The sequence below is a fragment of the Lissotriton helveticus genome, chromosome 1_1, assembly GCF_964261635.1.
Source record: "Lissotriton helveticus chromosome 1_1, aLisHel1.1, whole genome shotgun sequence".
Classification (NCBI taxonomy): domain Eukaryota; kingdom Metazoa; phylum Chordata; class Amphibia; order Caudata; family Salamandridae; genus Lissotriton; species Lissotriton helveticus.
Genome location: NC_136057.1, coordinates 372377591 through 372391797, shown reverse-complemented (window position 1 = coordinate 372391797; position 14207 = coordinate 372377591). Strand labels below are relative to the sequence as shown.

General features: G+C 45.1%; 1 protein-coding gene across 3 annotated transcripts in view; it reads right to left on the bottom strand.

The window, feature by feature from the left end:
* Nucleotides 1–14207, bottom strand: part of RAD52 (RAD52 DNA repair protein) — a 316281-nt gene that overhangs the window by 209117 nt on the left and 92957 nt on the right. For all 3 annotated transcript variants that reach the window (XR_013606865.1, XR_013606866.1, XM_078673695.1), the window contains exon 3: nucleotides 579–680. Coding sequence is in view for 1 of the 3 variants with exons in the window: in XM_078673695.1 (XP_078529821.1) it covers nucleotides 579–680 (102 nt within the window). In the remaining 2 variants the exon portion in view is untranslated. The remainder of the gene's footprint in view (nucleotides 1–578; nucleotides 681–14207) is intronic.

Here is a 14207-nt window from a genome sequence, read left to right as displayed (position 1 = left end):
ACTAACTCTTCAAGTGCAGATTCAACTAACTCCTGAGCAAAAAGCAATACTATCAGCAATGCTTTGTGATCAATCCCTAAGACAGTTCAAATAGCGTATCAAATCTTGGCCAACCAACAGGGTTCCCGTACAGTTAAATAAAAGTATTGTCTAATATTTAGTGCAATAAGAAAGAGCAGAAATCCCAGACAAAAACACTCATGAAAAGTAATGGTTGTCATATTAATGCTGGAAAAGCTTTAAGGGACTGGTCTTTCCAATTGCTGCCATTACACAGAGCCGAAAACAGATAAACACGAAATGCTGCTTGCTTTTTCCCAATCCCTAGTGCCTGGTTGCTACACACGAACTACAGACTTGTGTTGACTACATCTGTATCATTCAAATGTTTGCTCAACTTAAACGCTGGTTGGTCTGTTAACAGATGCTCCCTTTACCCTACCAGAACAGAAAAAAGGGAAAAAATTATGATAAACACAGAACCAGCACCATCAAGTGTCACAGCCTAGAATAAGGAACTTTGAGTATTTGATAGCCACCTTTAGGTTTGCCTGCTTTGATATGTTCAGTGATCTCACCTTCTGCCCCCCTCCAGCCTGCCTGCTGCTGATGTATTCTGGTCCCAACTTCTGGCGTAGAGCATTCTGGACTGCTTGGTATTCCTCTGCAGTGTACTGGTGCTTTAATAAAAGAAAAGGATACAATCAATAATAAGTCAGTTAATGCCTTTCCAACCATTGTTATGACAAATTAGTACCTAAGAGTATCTCTTTCTAGCAAGAGGTTGGCAGATCAACCTACTCAGGGAGTTCATGACTGTTTAAGTAAATTAATAAAGCATACATACATGACAGTAGCATAATGTAGAACTGAAAAATTTACAATGCTCTGTAAATGTGAACGAATTTGAAACTGGAGGTTAAAATGAGACTGGTATCCTTAGTTTGATTCGTGGAAGCAGCACAAGCACATCAAACAGAAGATAGTATGGATGCCTGGTGTCCTAACATGAAATACTGTTGTGCACCAACAAAAAATATGCATTAGGTGCAAAAATCACAAAGCAATATGCTGGAGTCTAGCAAAGTATTTCCCAAACTGTGTTGGTCGCAAGTCAATCATGGCGGGTCGCGAATATCGAAGCAATACATAATTTGCATTGTAAAGTATTCATCTTGTCACCTTTGTTGTGCTTCAAAGACATTCGTCAAATGTAAGCTATGTCTTCTGACAAATTGTTGCTTATTGTTTTAACATGGGGACTGGTGTTTAGCAATTCCTCTCAGTTTGCAGTCAGAGAAAGGAAAGGAAAGTGAATTATGTGACAATCTCGCTGTGGTACATGAAGTGTGAAAGGAAAGTCTGTAGGATGTAATTTCTTCGTAGCACACAATACAATGTAAATACCTTGAAATGAACTGTACATATTCAGCAATAAGGAAAGCAAAAAGGAAGCACTTTCTTTTTGTAATTCTGAAGTATGATGGAACAAAGATTTTAATAGGATCTGAACAAATCAAGATAATTTACTAGTGATGCACAAATAATAAATATTCACTGAAACCAGACTTCCACCCATTACCATTTGTGGTCAATGTAGTTTTATCAGTAACACTATATGTCTGTGCAAATTTAGTTACCATTTCAATGGAGAATGTGCTGTCTGTAAAGGACAATGCAATACCACATGATGATTTAGTTGCGTAAAAACAATTGTTTACAAAACAAACATAAATGCTCGCCCCATATCCATTAAAGCTAGGTGGGTCACAAAAATGTGCAAAAGGTAAAGAACTGCTGTCCTATTGTTAGTCTTAAAAACGTTAGATATATCTACTCTAAGAAGAGTTACAGAATCAAACAAATATGCTATTGCAAAATAAATAATCTAAGAGGCAAATCTATGATGAAACCTTCCCGAAAATGTTACCCTATTCCTGCCATTGCCTTCCACAGGGGTTTTAACGCCGGGCCCTGGAATGATCTAACACAGCTTTTTGCCCTGGTGAGACTCACTGTGCCAGGGCTCACCTGCTTCACTTCTGCTGGCCACCCCTGCTGACGGGGGGAGGGGAGGTGTCCGGTCACCGCGCTACAAAGCACTGCCACCACCCCCGCAGCGCGGACACCCTGGAGGGGCTCACCTGCTGCACTTCTGCTGGGCTCACCTGCTGCACTTCTGCTGGCCACACCTACTGAGGGAGGAGGTGCCCGGCCACCAAGCTATAAAGCAGTGCCTCTACTCCCGCAGCAGGGGAAGCATGTGGGATGAACCATGGCCAAGAGCGAGCCCATGTGTACAAGTCTGTGGCCGGACGATGAGTCAATCAACAGTAATGCACAAATATAATTTAGAGCTCCTGGAGCAATCGGGTATAGAAGGGAATACTGAAGTACCAACATTTGAAAGTTACAACTACTCCTCAATTGACCATATCCTGATCTAAGAAAAAGGCCTAGAGCGGATTAAAATATTTGGAGGTTATAGAAAGTATATTTAGCGATCACCACCCACTTTTCCTCACCTTGAGACTCCTGTCCATACAACAGAAGTTTCTTTAGCTATAGATATTGTATTGTAATGTAATTGCATTTATATAGCACTTACTACCCCACTGACGAGGCGTTGAATCGCTTTTTTGGGAGAGTAGCACGCTACTCCAGAACCCACAAAGGATTAGTGGTGAATTAGTATAGTGAAAAAGGAGATTAATTTGAGCAGTGGATATGTTGGTCTGTTATTTGGATATTGAAACCCAAGGAGAAAACGGTATAAGCATCAGATGGTCAGGTATCAATCTGTTATCCTTGTGCAGGATAACAACCATGACATAAAAAGTTGTACGGAGGGGAAATATCCTGACTCACAGATTGTTACGGCCTTCTGCAATATTACTGCAATAGCTGGAGACTTGAAAATAAACAGTAAACAGAAAATCAAGCAATGTGCTAGCTTGCTTGATAGATCTTGCTCAAAAGTAAACCAGGATCTTGAAAAGGCCATAAAAGAAAGACTGAGAATTACCAATCTGATAAAAAAAATCTAAGGAAGTCTCATAAACAGGTTTTAAATAAAAGAAAAGCAGTAATACAGGAAAAGCATGGAGAAAATTAATACCAGCAGCAGATACGCGGGACGTAACATTATTCTGGAAGACAATAAACCATCCCTTTTTAGGTCTCGACCTAAAGCATTGCTTTAGCAATTCTGGTTTGTCGAGATTTCTGTAAGCGGTCCGAAAAGTCTCCCAAAACGGCGGATTAGCCACAGTTCATGTGATCTATGCGCATGCACAAACCAGCCATGTCACAAACCACCATTTGTCTGTGCCTCGCATTAGACTTCAAAGGCTGCCGCTCCCCCACTCCCCCCATCAGATGTTCTCACGCGCTACATCCCTTTCCTTCACACTCGGTCACATCCTTAGCTGAGCTTCACCTCACCCCTTCCTCTGCCCTGCCCCACCCACCTCCTCTGCCCACCCTGCCCACTTCCCTCCCTAAAATGTCTTCCTAGCTCCCCGTTTCCTCTCTCGCTTCCTTGTTTAATATTGCCATCCCACACAATAGCAGCATTTCCCTGGTTGCTTTCCACCGTCGCTGCTTCCGCCCGGCCACCACCCTCCTACATAAACATAGCGTTTCACTTATTAGATAGGCCCCGACACAAATGCTGTGTTGTGACATGCTGAACTCTCAGCACACATGGAGTGAGCCTGTTTGTCAACAGTCCTGCTGTGAACCTTGCCTCAGTTTCTGTCCACTTCCTTTCTTCCGTTTTCTGCTTACTGCCTCCGAAATCCAAAACTGTAGCATGGCGTTTTCATACTAGTTCCGAGCTGCCTCTCTGCAAGCCCGCAGATGCTTTTTGTTGGGGGAGCCCTACCATGCCCAGAACAATAGCCAGGTAAGTACGGAGGTAGATTCAACCTTGTGTTACCGTTTCCTTTGTTAAAGGAATCAATTTCTACGAGCAGAAGCCTATCTTCTCAAACACCCCTTGTCATATTCTCGGACTATTGCAACCGGAGCGGGAGTACTGGTCTCACCTACACGCTGCCGGGTATCTTCTGTTTTTCGTGACTTTGATTTGGGGATTTAGCTTTCGGAGCAGTGGTGAAGGTAACCACACGCTGCCGAAACTTATGGTCTGGCATGTTTCAAGGAATACTTATCTGGAGTGCAGAGGTGGTCGCAACCTCACACTACCAGTCTGTAATTGAGTTTTCTTGGTCGTTAGGAAGGGGCGGAATATAGAGGTGGTCGCAGCCTCATGTTACCGTGTCTATGTCTTTACATACAGTAATTCTAATATAAGGGACACGAGTATGGTGAAGTGAATTTGAGGCCCAGTTCGCCTTTCAACTTACCTGTACTTTGAAAGTTTCTCTAATCATAAGTGGGCAGAAACAGGATCTAGTTATATCGTTTTCATATAGCCAGTACGGTTATCCATTGCCTCTCCTATATGTTTTCTGGTAGGTTGTTTACTTGACAGGTATATTTTAGAAACAGAACACCTCCATCAAGATACTCATGAGATGTCTTTTTCCTTACAGGGACAGGAATTATATGTACATATTATTTGTTTAAGTTTGAAGGCAGGAGAAGGGCCATTCCTTTTTTGTACAGGTATGCAGAACTAGCGAGAATTCATGAGAGTAGTTGTGAATGTGAATCTTGTTTACATTGTTTGTTGTCTTTTTGTTATTTCAGAGCCTTTTCCCTGCTGTCCCTTCCCTTCCTTTCCCTCGCCTGATAGACCGAACACCCTGTATATAACATTCAGGGTGTTGGGGACGTCAGGAGGTGGACCCTTATCTACGACAAACGGATCCTGCGGAGCGTATCTTGACAGCAAGCATCAGTTAGCAAATGTACCGTTTAGCAAGCACAAAGATTTTTCAAAGACATCTGCACATAAAGGTAATAGAAACCACTGATTCAGCATTGCGGACTTTGATACTGTTGTGGTAAAAAAAAAAAACTAACTACACAAGTAACTTTGCCTGTAGATAGACCTTACTGCTTTTTATATCGACCACAAAGGAAGACAACCACCAAATATCTAGCACTTTAGCCTGCTTAACCTCACCTATCATCATGTTGACCGATGACTAAACATTTACCAAACTAGGTTTGTGTGTTGCGTGCCACCAAATTGAATTTAATATTCATTCTCATCGGGCGTGGATTGGAGCCAATGGAGTAAGCTACAGCACCGGCGAGCTCCTGGTACTGAGCCGCCATCAGGCACTATCCTTTACAGCAATTGCTCCCCAGCACCCAGCCTAGGTAGGGGTCACTCCACAATCGTTTGTACTTGATTTGCAGGTACTGTGCGTCGCAGAGGGAGATTTAACAGAGCTGGGCATTGCCTCTTATTGTGTTCCCTAAGAAGGTGGTGGCTCCCACGGCAACCGGATAAGCATTCACAGGTCTGCTTGCGGCTGGGCTCTCTCCTATTCTGCGAGGGCCTGAGGTGTTGTCGCTCCTGTGCCCTGTCGGCGATCCCAAGAGTGCCTGGAGTTGGGGCCGTCCCATGCCAATGCATGACCACCTGCTTTTTGGGCGTACGGCAGGCAGAGCAGATGGACTTGGCCAGACCTTGGCCATGCGGAGGAGTATAGTACCCCATCCCTGAAACCGCGCTCTTGGTGTCTTGCCGAGAGTGGGGAGGAGGTGCAGGAGCGATGGCATTTGCCCAGTTCCTCTGAGATTGCCCCAAGGCAGCTGATCGTTTCATAGGGAATCTCAGTTTTGGACAACTGACTTTGTGATTGGGCTTCCGGTTGGGGGCACCTGGGGCAAGAGGATCTTCTTGATCCCTGGAGGCCACGGTGAGTGACCTCTGGTGGGAGTGCTGAGGAAGCCTGGAGAACACTGGCAAACATTGCTCCCGTCATGAAAGCGGACTAGCCTCTTCTAAGGGACAAGTGTAGGAGCATTAAGGTACAGCCACCCTGGGAAACTGCTGTGTGGGACTACCCGAAAATAGTGGGTCTAACTGTACCATTTCTAACATAGTGAGGGTGGAGGAGCTTCCGGACCAATTGTATGCGGAGCGCAGAGACTGTCCTATTGCCCCTTGACTATAGGCAGAAACTCCATTCTAAGTGGATGGGGCAAACAAGGGTCCCCGGTCACCCTCGCGCCCACACAACGAAATGGAGGAGGGACGTTCAAATAATGCCTGGAAGCCCCTTACCAGGCTAAACTTCATGCTAACCGCAATTAAAGACACCAGAGAGGCTTAGGAGCACAAGGTGTGCACTGTGGTGGCTGATCTATGTATCCACCAGGATGATCAGCATAAATTAGTGGATCATATAAACATGAAGCGCAACATCACCGGCATGTAATCCACGGTGGGGGCCTCAAGACTCAAATGGCAGACGTCCCGTCCTAGAATATAGAGCAGAGGATGCAGAGGGTAGAGGGTAGAGCACGCAGGAATAATATCGGCATTGTGGACTTCTCGAAACGTATTGCAGGGCAAGACATGATGTCTTTCTTGGAGGCCTAGATCAAGGCAGTAATAGCTCCTAATGGTCTCTCCCCCTTCTTTGCACTGGAACAGGACCATAGGGTGCCGGCACGGACCCCCTCTGGGTGCCCAACCCAGTGGTGGCCCAACTGTTACACTTCCACGACAGGGACTATATCCTCCGCAGGGTCCAAGACCTACTAACCTACTAATCGAAAATCACAAAGTGATGATTTTCCTAGATTTTAAGTTGGCAATCCAAAAACAACGATCCTTGTTCCTGGCTACCAAGGATCAACTCAGACAAATGAGGTTTAAGTATGCCATGCTTTTTCTTGGCACTGATATGCCGCGGATAACACCACAACAGCTGATGAACTTGTGTGACAATCTCTGGGATATAAGATATATGGTGATGGTAACTAAATGGGGCTGAAAGGATATGCAATATGTCTGACTGTGAGGAAGACGACGGCTGCCTCACCTCTAGGGCTCGTAACGGGAACAAACTTACAGTGATGTCGCAACCACCCAATGCATCTGGAGACTTGAAGGAACTGAGGGCAGGCCAATTATCATCCCCGTGTAACATTTCTTCACAGAGGAGCACCATACTGAACCCGGAAGTTGATGCAGAAGACCCGGGAAGGAATCGCAAGGAACCAATGATAATAGGAGGAACTCCGGAGGCGGGGTGGTGGACCATCGAGAGCGAGGACGGACAAGGAGGGAGAGGAGACGCTGAGCATCGACACGAACCTGGAGAGGAGACCATGGAGTTCCAGACGGAGACGGGGCCTAACGTACACCAGGAAGACGACGAGGCGGTGGACCAGTGGACCGAGGAGTGGTGGTATCCGCCGGAGGAGGCTGGAGAGCGGCGCAACTCACGAAGAGAGTTGCGGCGGAACCGGTGAGTGGGGCTGGCACCGGGGACTTGTAAGGGAACACGGGAGGCGGGAGGTGTGTGAAGGGAAGACGGGAGGTGTGTGATAGGGGAAGCGGGTAGAAAGATTGAAATAGAGGTATCTGGTTTGTACCTTTGGAAGTTTCACCTTGCTAGTTTAACCATCGATCCAGATTTGTGGAACCTATGGTATAGTGGCAATTACAAGGCTGCACGTACTTTAGTGAAATTTCCCCCCCTCCTCCTTTTTGTGGTTTACTTTTTTCTGGACAGTACTCGCTCACTGATATCTATGGAAATCGCTAGATTCCTTCTTTATTTCCTTCCATACTCCTTTGGTTATTTCCTTCCCTCCCCAACCTGAGCACATTCTTCTTGACTCAATCTCCCCTCACTTTCGGTGCGGTGACTGGTAAAAGTTTAAGCCCAAAACTTTACAGAGTGACTGACGGCTCCCTTTATATTTCTCTTCTATGAGCCTCCAGGGAGACACCATCCAGTCCGAAGAGGAGGAGCCGGGAGCATCTTCTATTGTCCGCTCACCACCAAGTAGTTCAGAAGACCAGGAGGAGGGACACTGTATCACTGAATATTCCACTTACTGCGAATAAACCACATTCTTTTGGATCATATATACAGCCTCCTCGCCTGTTTGTTAAGCCTGCGCTCCCACAAGTGGTGTCAGAAGTGGGATACAAAGGAAAGATGGAGGCTGCAATGGCTAAAATGGCGGAGAACCAAGAGCATTTGGGAAAAGTTATGGAGCGTTTTTTGACGGTCGTTGAGGAAGCAAGTTACAACAAGTTCTTACCGGTCAAAGCCAAACACATGGAGCTGCCATGGATAAAATATTGTAAACCCTGGGTCAACAGAGAGGACCTACTTCACTTCCCTCGGTAGTGTTACAACGGTACGTCAGTGGAGAAGATCCAGATTATTTTTTCAACAACTTTGAGAGAATGGCGACAGCAGCATCCTGGCCACCCGACAAATGGGGACAGTATTTAGGGCCCCTCCTGTCAGGAAACTTACAGGCAGCATACCAGGCCGCGACATTACAGGGAGTGTTGCTCTATACTGACATAAAAAATGCATCATGGAAAGACTAGTGGTAGATGATGAAACCTATAGACTGAAATTACGGCAAATGAAGGAGGGTCCCCAGGAAACCCCTAGAGCGTTATACTTCAGGGTTAAGGATATGGCCGATCAATGGATAAGACCAGCTACCACCGATAAAGATGGAATCATGGCAAAAATCTACTTAGAACAATACTTGACATCCTTACATCCACCTATCCAGAGGTGGATGCGACAACAGGCCAATTTGACCTTAGAAAGGGCAGTCGAGATAGCAAGTGCTTACAATAGAGCCCAGGAGATTCAGAAAGGACGGGAGGAACCTGTAGGGAAACCAGGTGGGACAGGGGTACATCAACATGTTCGTCCACCACCTGTCCTGAAGAAACCAGAACCAGTCACAATTATTCCAGGACCACCAATGATCAGGCCTCCTCCTATTGGGCCTTAATGTTTTCAGTGCGGGGGAATGGGACATATTGCACGGTTTTGTCCACAAAGGGAGGAGCCCATGGAAATTGGGGTAACACGCAATTACGTCTGTTCACAACAAGGGAAACAAGCATTGGCATTGCCAATAGGTCTCGCTTGTGGGACCTTATAAGTATTTAATTTTGCAGCACAATATGATTCATGTGACTTAACGTTTGCTTTTGTAATTTGTTCACTTGTAATTTTCTCCTCATGTATCATTACTGTTCCTATTGTGAAGCGCTCTGAAGTCTTCGGGTAAAGTCCGCGCTATAAAAAAACGCATAAATAAATAAAATAAACAGTGCACAGAATGTATCCCGCAGGCAGCAGTAGAGTATAGTGTGTGCACGGCGCTAGAGCGGACTCGAGTGTGCTCTGAGGCAGGACAGACTGTACCTCGCAGGCAACAGCAGAGTACAGGGTGTGCACGGCGCTAGCGCGGACTCGAGTGTGCTCTGAGGCAGGACAGACAGACTGTACCTCGCAGGCAGCAGCAGAGTACAGCGTGTGCACGGCGCTAGCGCGGACTGGAAATCTCCAGTGCTGGAAGGATCAGATGTAATCCCTATGAAGAGGGGGGGGGGGCTACTGGGTACGGTAATAATGGGGCGGTGGGGGAAGCGTTTATACAGAAGGCACATGACAAAGGGGTTTGGGCGCAGACAAAGAAAAGTTAGAGAGAAAGGAAAATGATGAACGAACACGACAATACAGAGTGAAAGGGAAAGAGAACAAATGGAAGCAAATGGTGGGGGCCTGAAGGAGGAGGGGGTGTGAGGGATGAGGGAACACGGCCTGGGGGAAGCTGGCTGGGGAGGGGGAGGAGAAATGCAAGGAAGGCTATGTGCCGGGCGGCCGGCCATCCAAGAATAATTAGGGGAGGAGAAGCCGCAGAGCGCACGCTGGGCGAAGCCCTTTGATGTGCTGTGCGGTAAATGCAATTACGAGGGAGGGAGGCTGATGCGCGTTCGTGTTTGATCACGTGGTTCACGTGAACTTCATGAAAACTGCAGCAAAAAGCTGGTGGTTTCATGAGGATTTTGGCTACTTGAATTCTCGCTCCGCTCGATGCGCTTGCGCGCATCGATAGGTCGCGAGACCTAAAAAACGCCACCTTACCGATGTACAGTGGCATTGAATGGTCGACCCCTGACAACCCTGGCAGACACAGGCTGTCTTCAAAGTGTAATTAGGCCTCAGGATCTAGGGACCCGGTTGGGACCAATGGAAGGGACAGTAGGCATAAAATGTGTACATGGGGATGTCAAACCCTATCCCACAACGCAGGTTCAGATACAACATGCTAATGATCCAGGAACTACCTGGACTGTGGGACTTATCCCTCGCTTGCCTGAACAAGCCACCCTAGGGAACGTCTACCCAAAGTTGTCGCAGTTATGGCAGGCAAAGCCCGAAGAAGAAGATTGGTGGGCCACTGCTCCTTTTTCAAATGATATACATAGGGGCGTGGTCTGGCCACGCAGGAAGATGGCCGCCTGCTAGAGGAGCTCTGCCGAGGGATGGACCCCTGACGAGCTTCTCTGCCCTACCTGCTCGAGTGGGTCATCTCTTTGCTAACGAAAGTGCTCCAGAGACCATGAGGGTTGCTGCGGTGGTCTTTTCTCTCGTCCAGCTGCTCCTGCCTTTCTCGTAGCGGAGTGACGGTGAGGCGGCCGGCTCCTGCAGTGCACACCACGGCATTCGCGCGCTCCTGGGGCCGCGCCTCTCGTCAGCGAAGGCGGCGCCCTCACTACCACAGGGCCGCGCCGCCTCAGATTCTAGGCCGCGCCTCCTCAGACGGTGGGGGCGCGCTTCATTACGGCTGCAGGCTGCCTTCTTGACTTGCATTGCTTATGCTGACAGTAGCAGCGCCCTCCTCAAGCTTATTTCGTAATGGTTTTCCTCACAGTTGCTAGTGCCACATTTTGTTTGGAAAGGGCATTATAAAAAGAACGAGGGGAACACTGAAAGACTGGCACACCTGTCGTCCCACTGGAGCGCTTATTTTAGTCAACTGTGCATGTATGCCCAGGTGCAATAACATTACTGGCAGGGCTAAAGTCGCTTGCACCATTATTTAATGATATTTGCCATTATATGCAGCAGCAGACTATGACTGTCATTTGAAAGGACAACAACAACGGTACTGGCAGATACAATTGCAGGAGTACTGGTCCCTTTTTTCTCCTTGACTCTAATCAAATGGCTTTGCAACAATCAGGTTTACATACATCCAAACTGGAGTACAGTAAATATACCACTTTTATTTAACCGCTTTGTGAGCCATATGCAACATTTGGGTCAGAGTTACTTGACCCTATCGGATTTGTCACTTCTCTTCAATATTATGCTGTCACATGAAAAGTCAATACTGAAGGGACTGGCAGATTCACTTGCAGGAGTACTGATTCATTTGTCTCCTTGACTTTAATTACCTGGCTTTGGCACCTTTCTTTAGCCGCTTTATGTGGCATATCTGTCATTTGGATCAGATTTACCTCTCCTCTTTAATTCTTTAGCCTGTTCTCCTATTCTTACACTTTGCCAGTTACGCAGGAGGCAGGGAGTGAAAGGAAAAAGGGCTGAATTTCCATTCACCATCGCCACTACATGTTATGAGCTCCTGTGACTTCTTTTTCTTGTTTTGCACAGCATTGGATGAATGGCCTGTTGATATATTGCCCCACCTTATTCACCTGCTTTTCCTCATCTGGCGCACAAGGCATGTTACTATTGCATTGAACCTGTTTCATATTGTACTGCTTGCTATTTTGTGGTAATGCTATAGCGACCCCTCAATTTGATGCATTTTTGATATGTTACATATGTTGGTCACTACTTTATTACATATCCTTTTTGGCATTTGATAATTTGATGTACCCTTGGTTTCATCATTGCTTCACATTCCAATACCTTATCCATTCGCTTTTGTAGACCACCTCTACAACAGTGCGCTACAATGTCCAATAATAGAAATGGGGTTCGTGGTCCCAAACCGCCACTTTTTACTGAAGTGGTGAAACAAAACTCTAACACACCAGTGAAAGGAAATGGCTCCGCATTCTCCCCCTCATCGCAAGCTGCGTCATCTCAAAGTGACAAGTTTCTGTCAGATACTATGCAATGTATCCTGCTAGAACTATCTGGTGTTAATCGCAGATTGGAGGGGCTGGACATTACCATGACATCTTTGGCTACAGAGACTAAGTCCATTCGTGCTGAACTTACTACCTTCCACACATGGATTGATGCTATTGACTCTAAGATATCGGATATGGAAACTCGACTGGATAATGTCCAAGGCTCAGATCAAGATCTTTTATTTTTACATAGTAAAATTATTGATTTGGAGGATCGTAGTCGTAGAGACAATATTCGATTTTTTGGATTTCCGGAAAACATTGAAAAGCAAGACATGAAGCTTTTTCTTTATGAGACTCTTCCTGTGCTGACTGGTATTTCTTTTACTCCTTCTCTTGAAATACAACGTGCTCATAGGCTGGGCCCTCCACATTCTGATGCTTCAGCCCGACCTAGACCAATTATTGCTTGCTTTCTTCGACATGAGCACACTCGACAGATCTTGTCAATGGCTCGTTTACGTGGCCCCTTCTTATTTCAAGGTCATACTATCCATATGGCGGCGGACTTCTCCAAAGAGACTAATGAAAGACGGAAGGCGTTCCTCTCTTTCCGACCTCAGCTGCGCCGAATGGACATTAAGTATGGATTATTCGAACCCGCACGGTTTCGCATAACCAGAAATGGAGAATCCAAAGACTTTTATGATCCTGCTCTTCTTCAGCAATTTTTGGATACCATCGCGTCTGATGATATGGACACCCAATCTTCCTCCTGTGCTCAGACTTCTCATTCCAAGGCGTCATCTGCAGGTCTTCCAGAGTCTCCTTCGAAATTCTCTAATGACCCTCGGCAATGTGGCAGAGATATTACACGTTTGTCTCGTTCTCAGGATGATAAGGCCTCAGCACTGCATTCAGTTTCCTCCCTTACTAAAATGCCACAAAGGGACAAATCTAGGTCCCCTCCCAAGCAGCCTTCAGATGCTGACTGATTTTTCTGCTTTATTGTATTTTTTGCTATTCTCTAGATCAGGATAATTCCTGTTATTTGTGATGCTTTAACTGTTTACTTAGTTACCTGCGGATTTCTAGTATTAGAAACTATGAGCACTGTGGCATTCTATTTTACTTTGTGCTCTTGTTATCTTGTGACATTTCAAATATTTAGTATTTCTTAATTGGTTTTTTAGGAATGTGTATGCATTTTAGACCTTTCTCTTTATATGCTGCATGAATATTATCTATTACCTGTGGGGCTCTCTTCTTGTTCATTTCCTTTGTCATGTTGTGGTTACTGTGATCCTGCTTCACACTGTTCACTTGCTTTATCAGACACACTGTTTTTGACATAATGTATTTTTCTTATTGTTTTACTCACTTAATCTACACTGTCTACTTATATTTCCAGGTTTCCTTATATGTACTTTTATTCTTTTGTTTACTACGTCTCTACTTATATTTCCATGTTTCCTCATATGTACTTTTATTCTTTTGTTTACTACGTCTCTCTCTTTTCTCTATTTGATTTTATTGGCTCTGCTCTTTTCCATCTATTATTTTCTATGCTTCATTAACTATACCTTATCCGTTTCTTTTATTGCATAATATGGGGGTTCCTTTATTTACTTCGCTTCCTTTAATTTTCTTTTCCTTTTCTTCTCAAGTCATTATTTATTGTATGGTAATTTCACCACACATGTAATCATTCTCTTTATTCATTGTTTGCTTTTCTGTTTTCTTGGTTCTTTCACCTTTCCTGTGGTGGTCCTTTTCTAATGCATTCCTTCCCTATGATATTGTACTCGTTATTCAACATGGCGTTATTCATCTCTTTCAGTGGTCACTCCGTTTTGGATTCTTTCATATATTTCTTAAAATAGGTTCTAGTATTTTCTTATGCTTTTATTTTCATGCATTATTATCTGTACTTTCTATTCTCTTTTCTCCCCCCCTTCTTCTAATGGTGCTGGATTTCTCTATTCCCCTCATTTAACTTTCATACTTTTTTCATTCTATCTTTTGCATCTCTTTCCTTTCTTTCATTATGCAATATGTCTCGCTTTTATTCCATTTCCCTTGTTTTTTTATTTTTCTCCTCCTGTTATTCTCTTATTGTATGATTCTTATATCATGCTTTTTCCATTATACTGCATGTATTTCATGTTAATGATATATG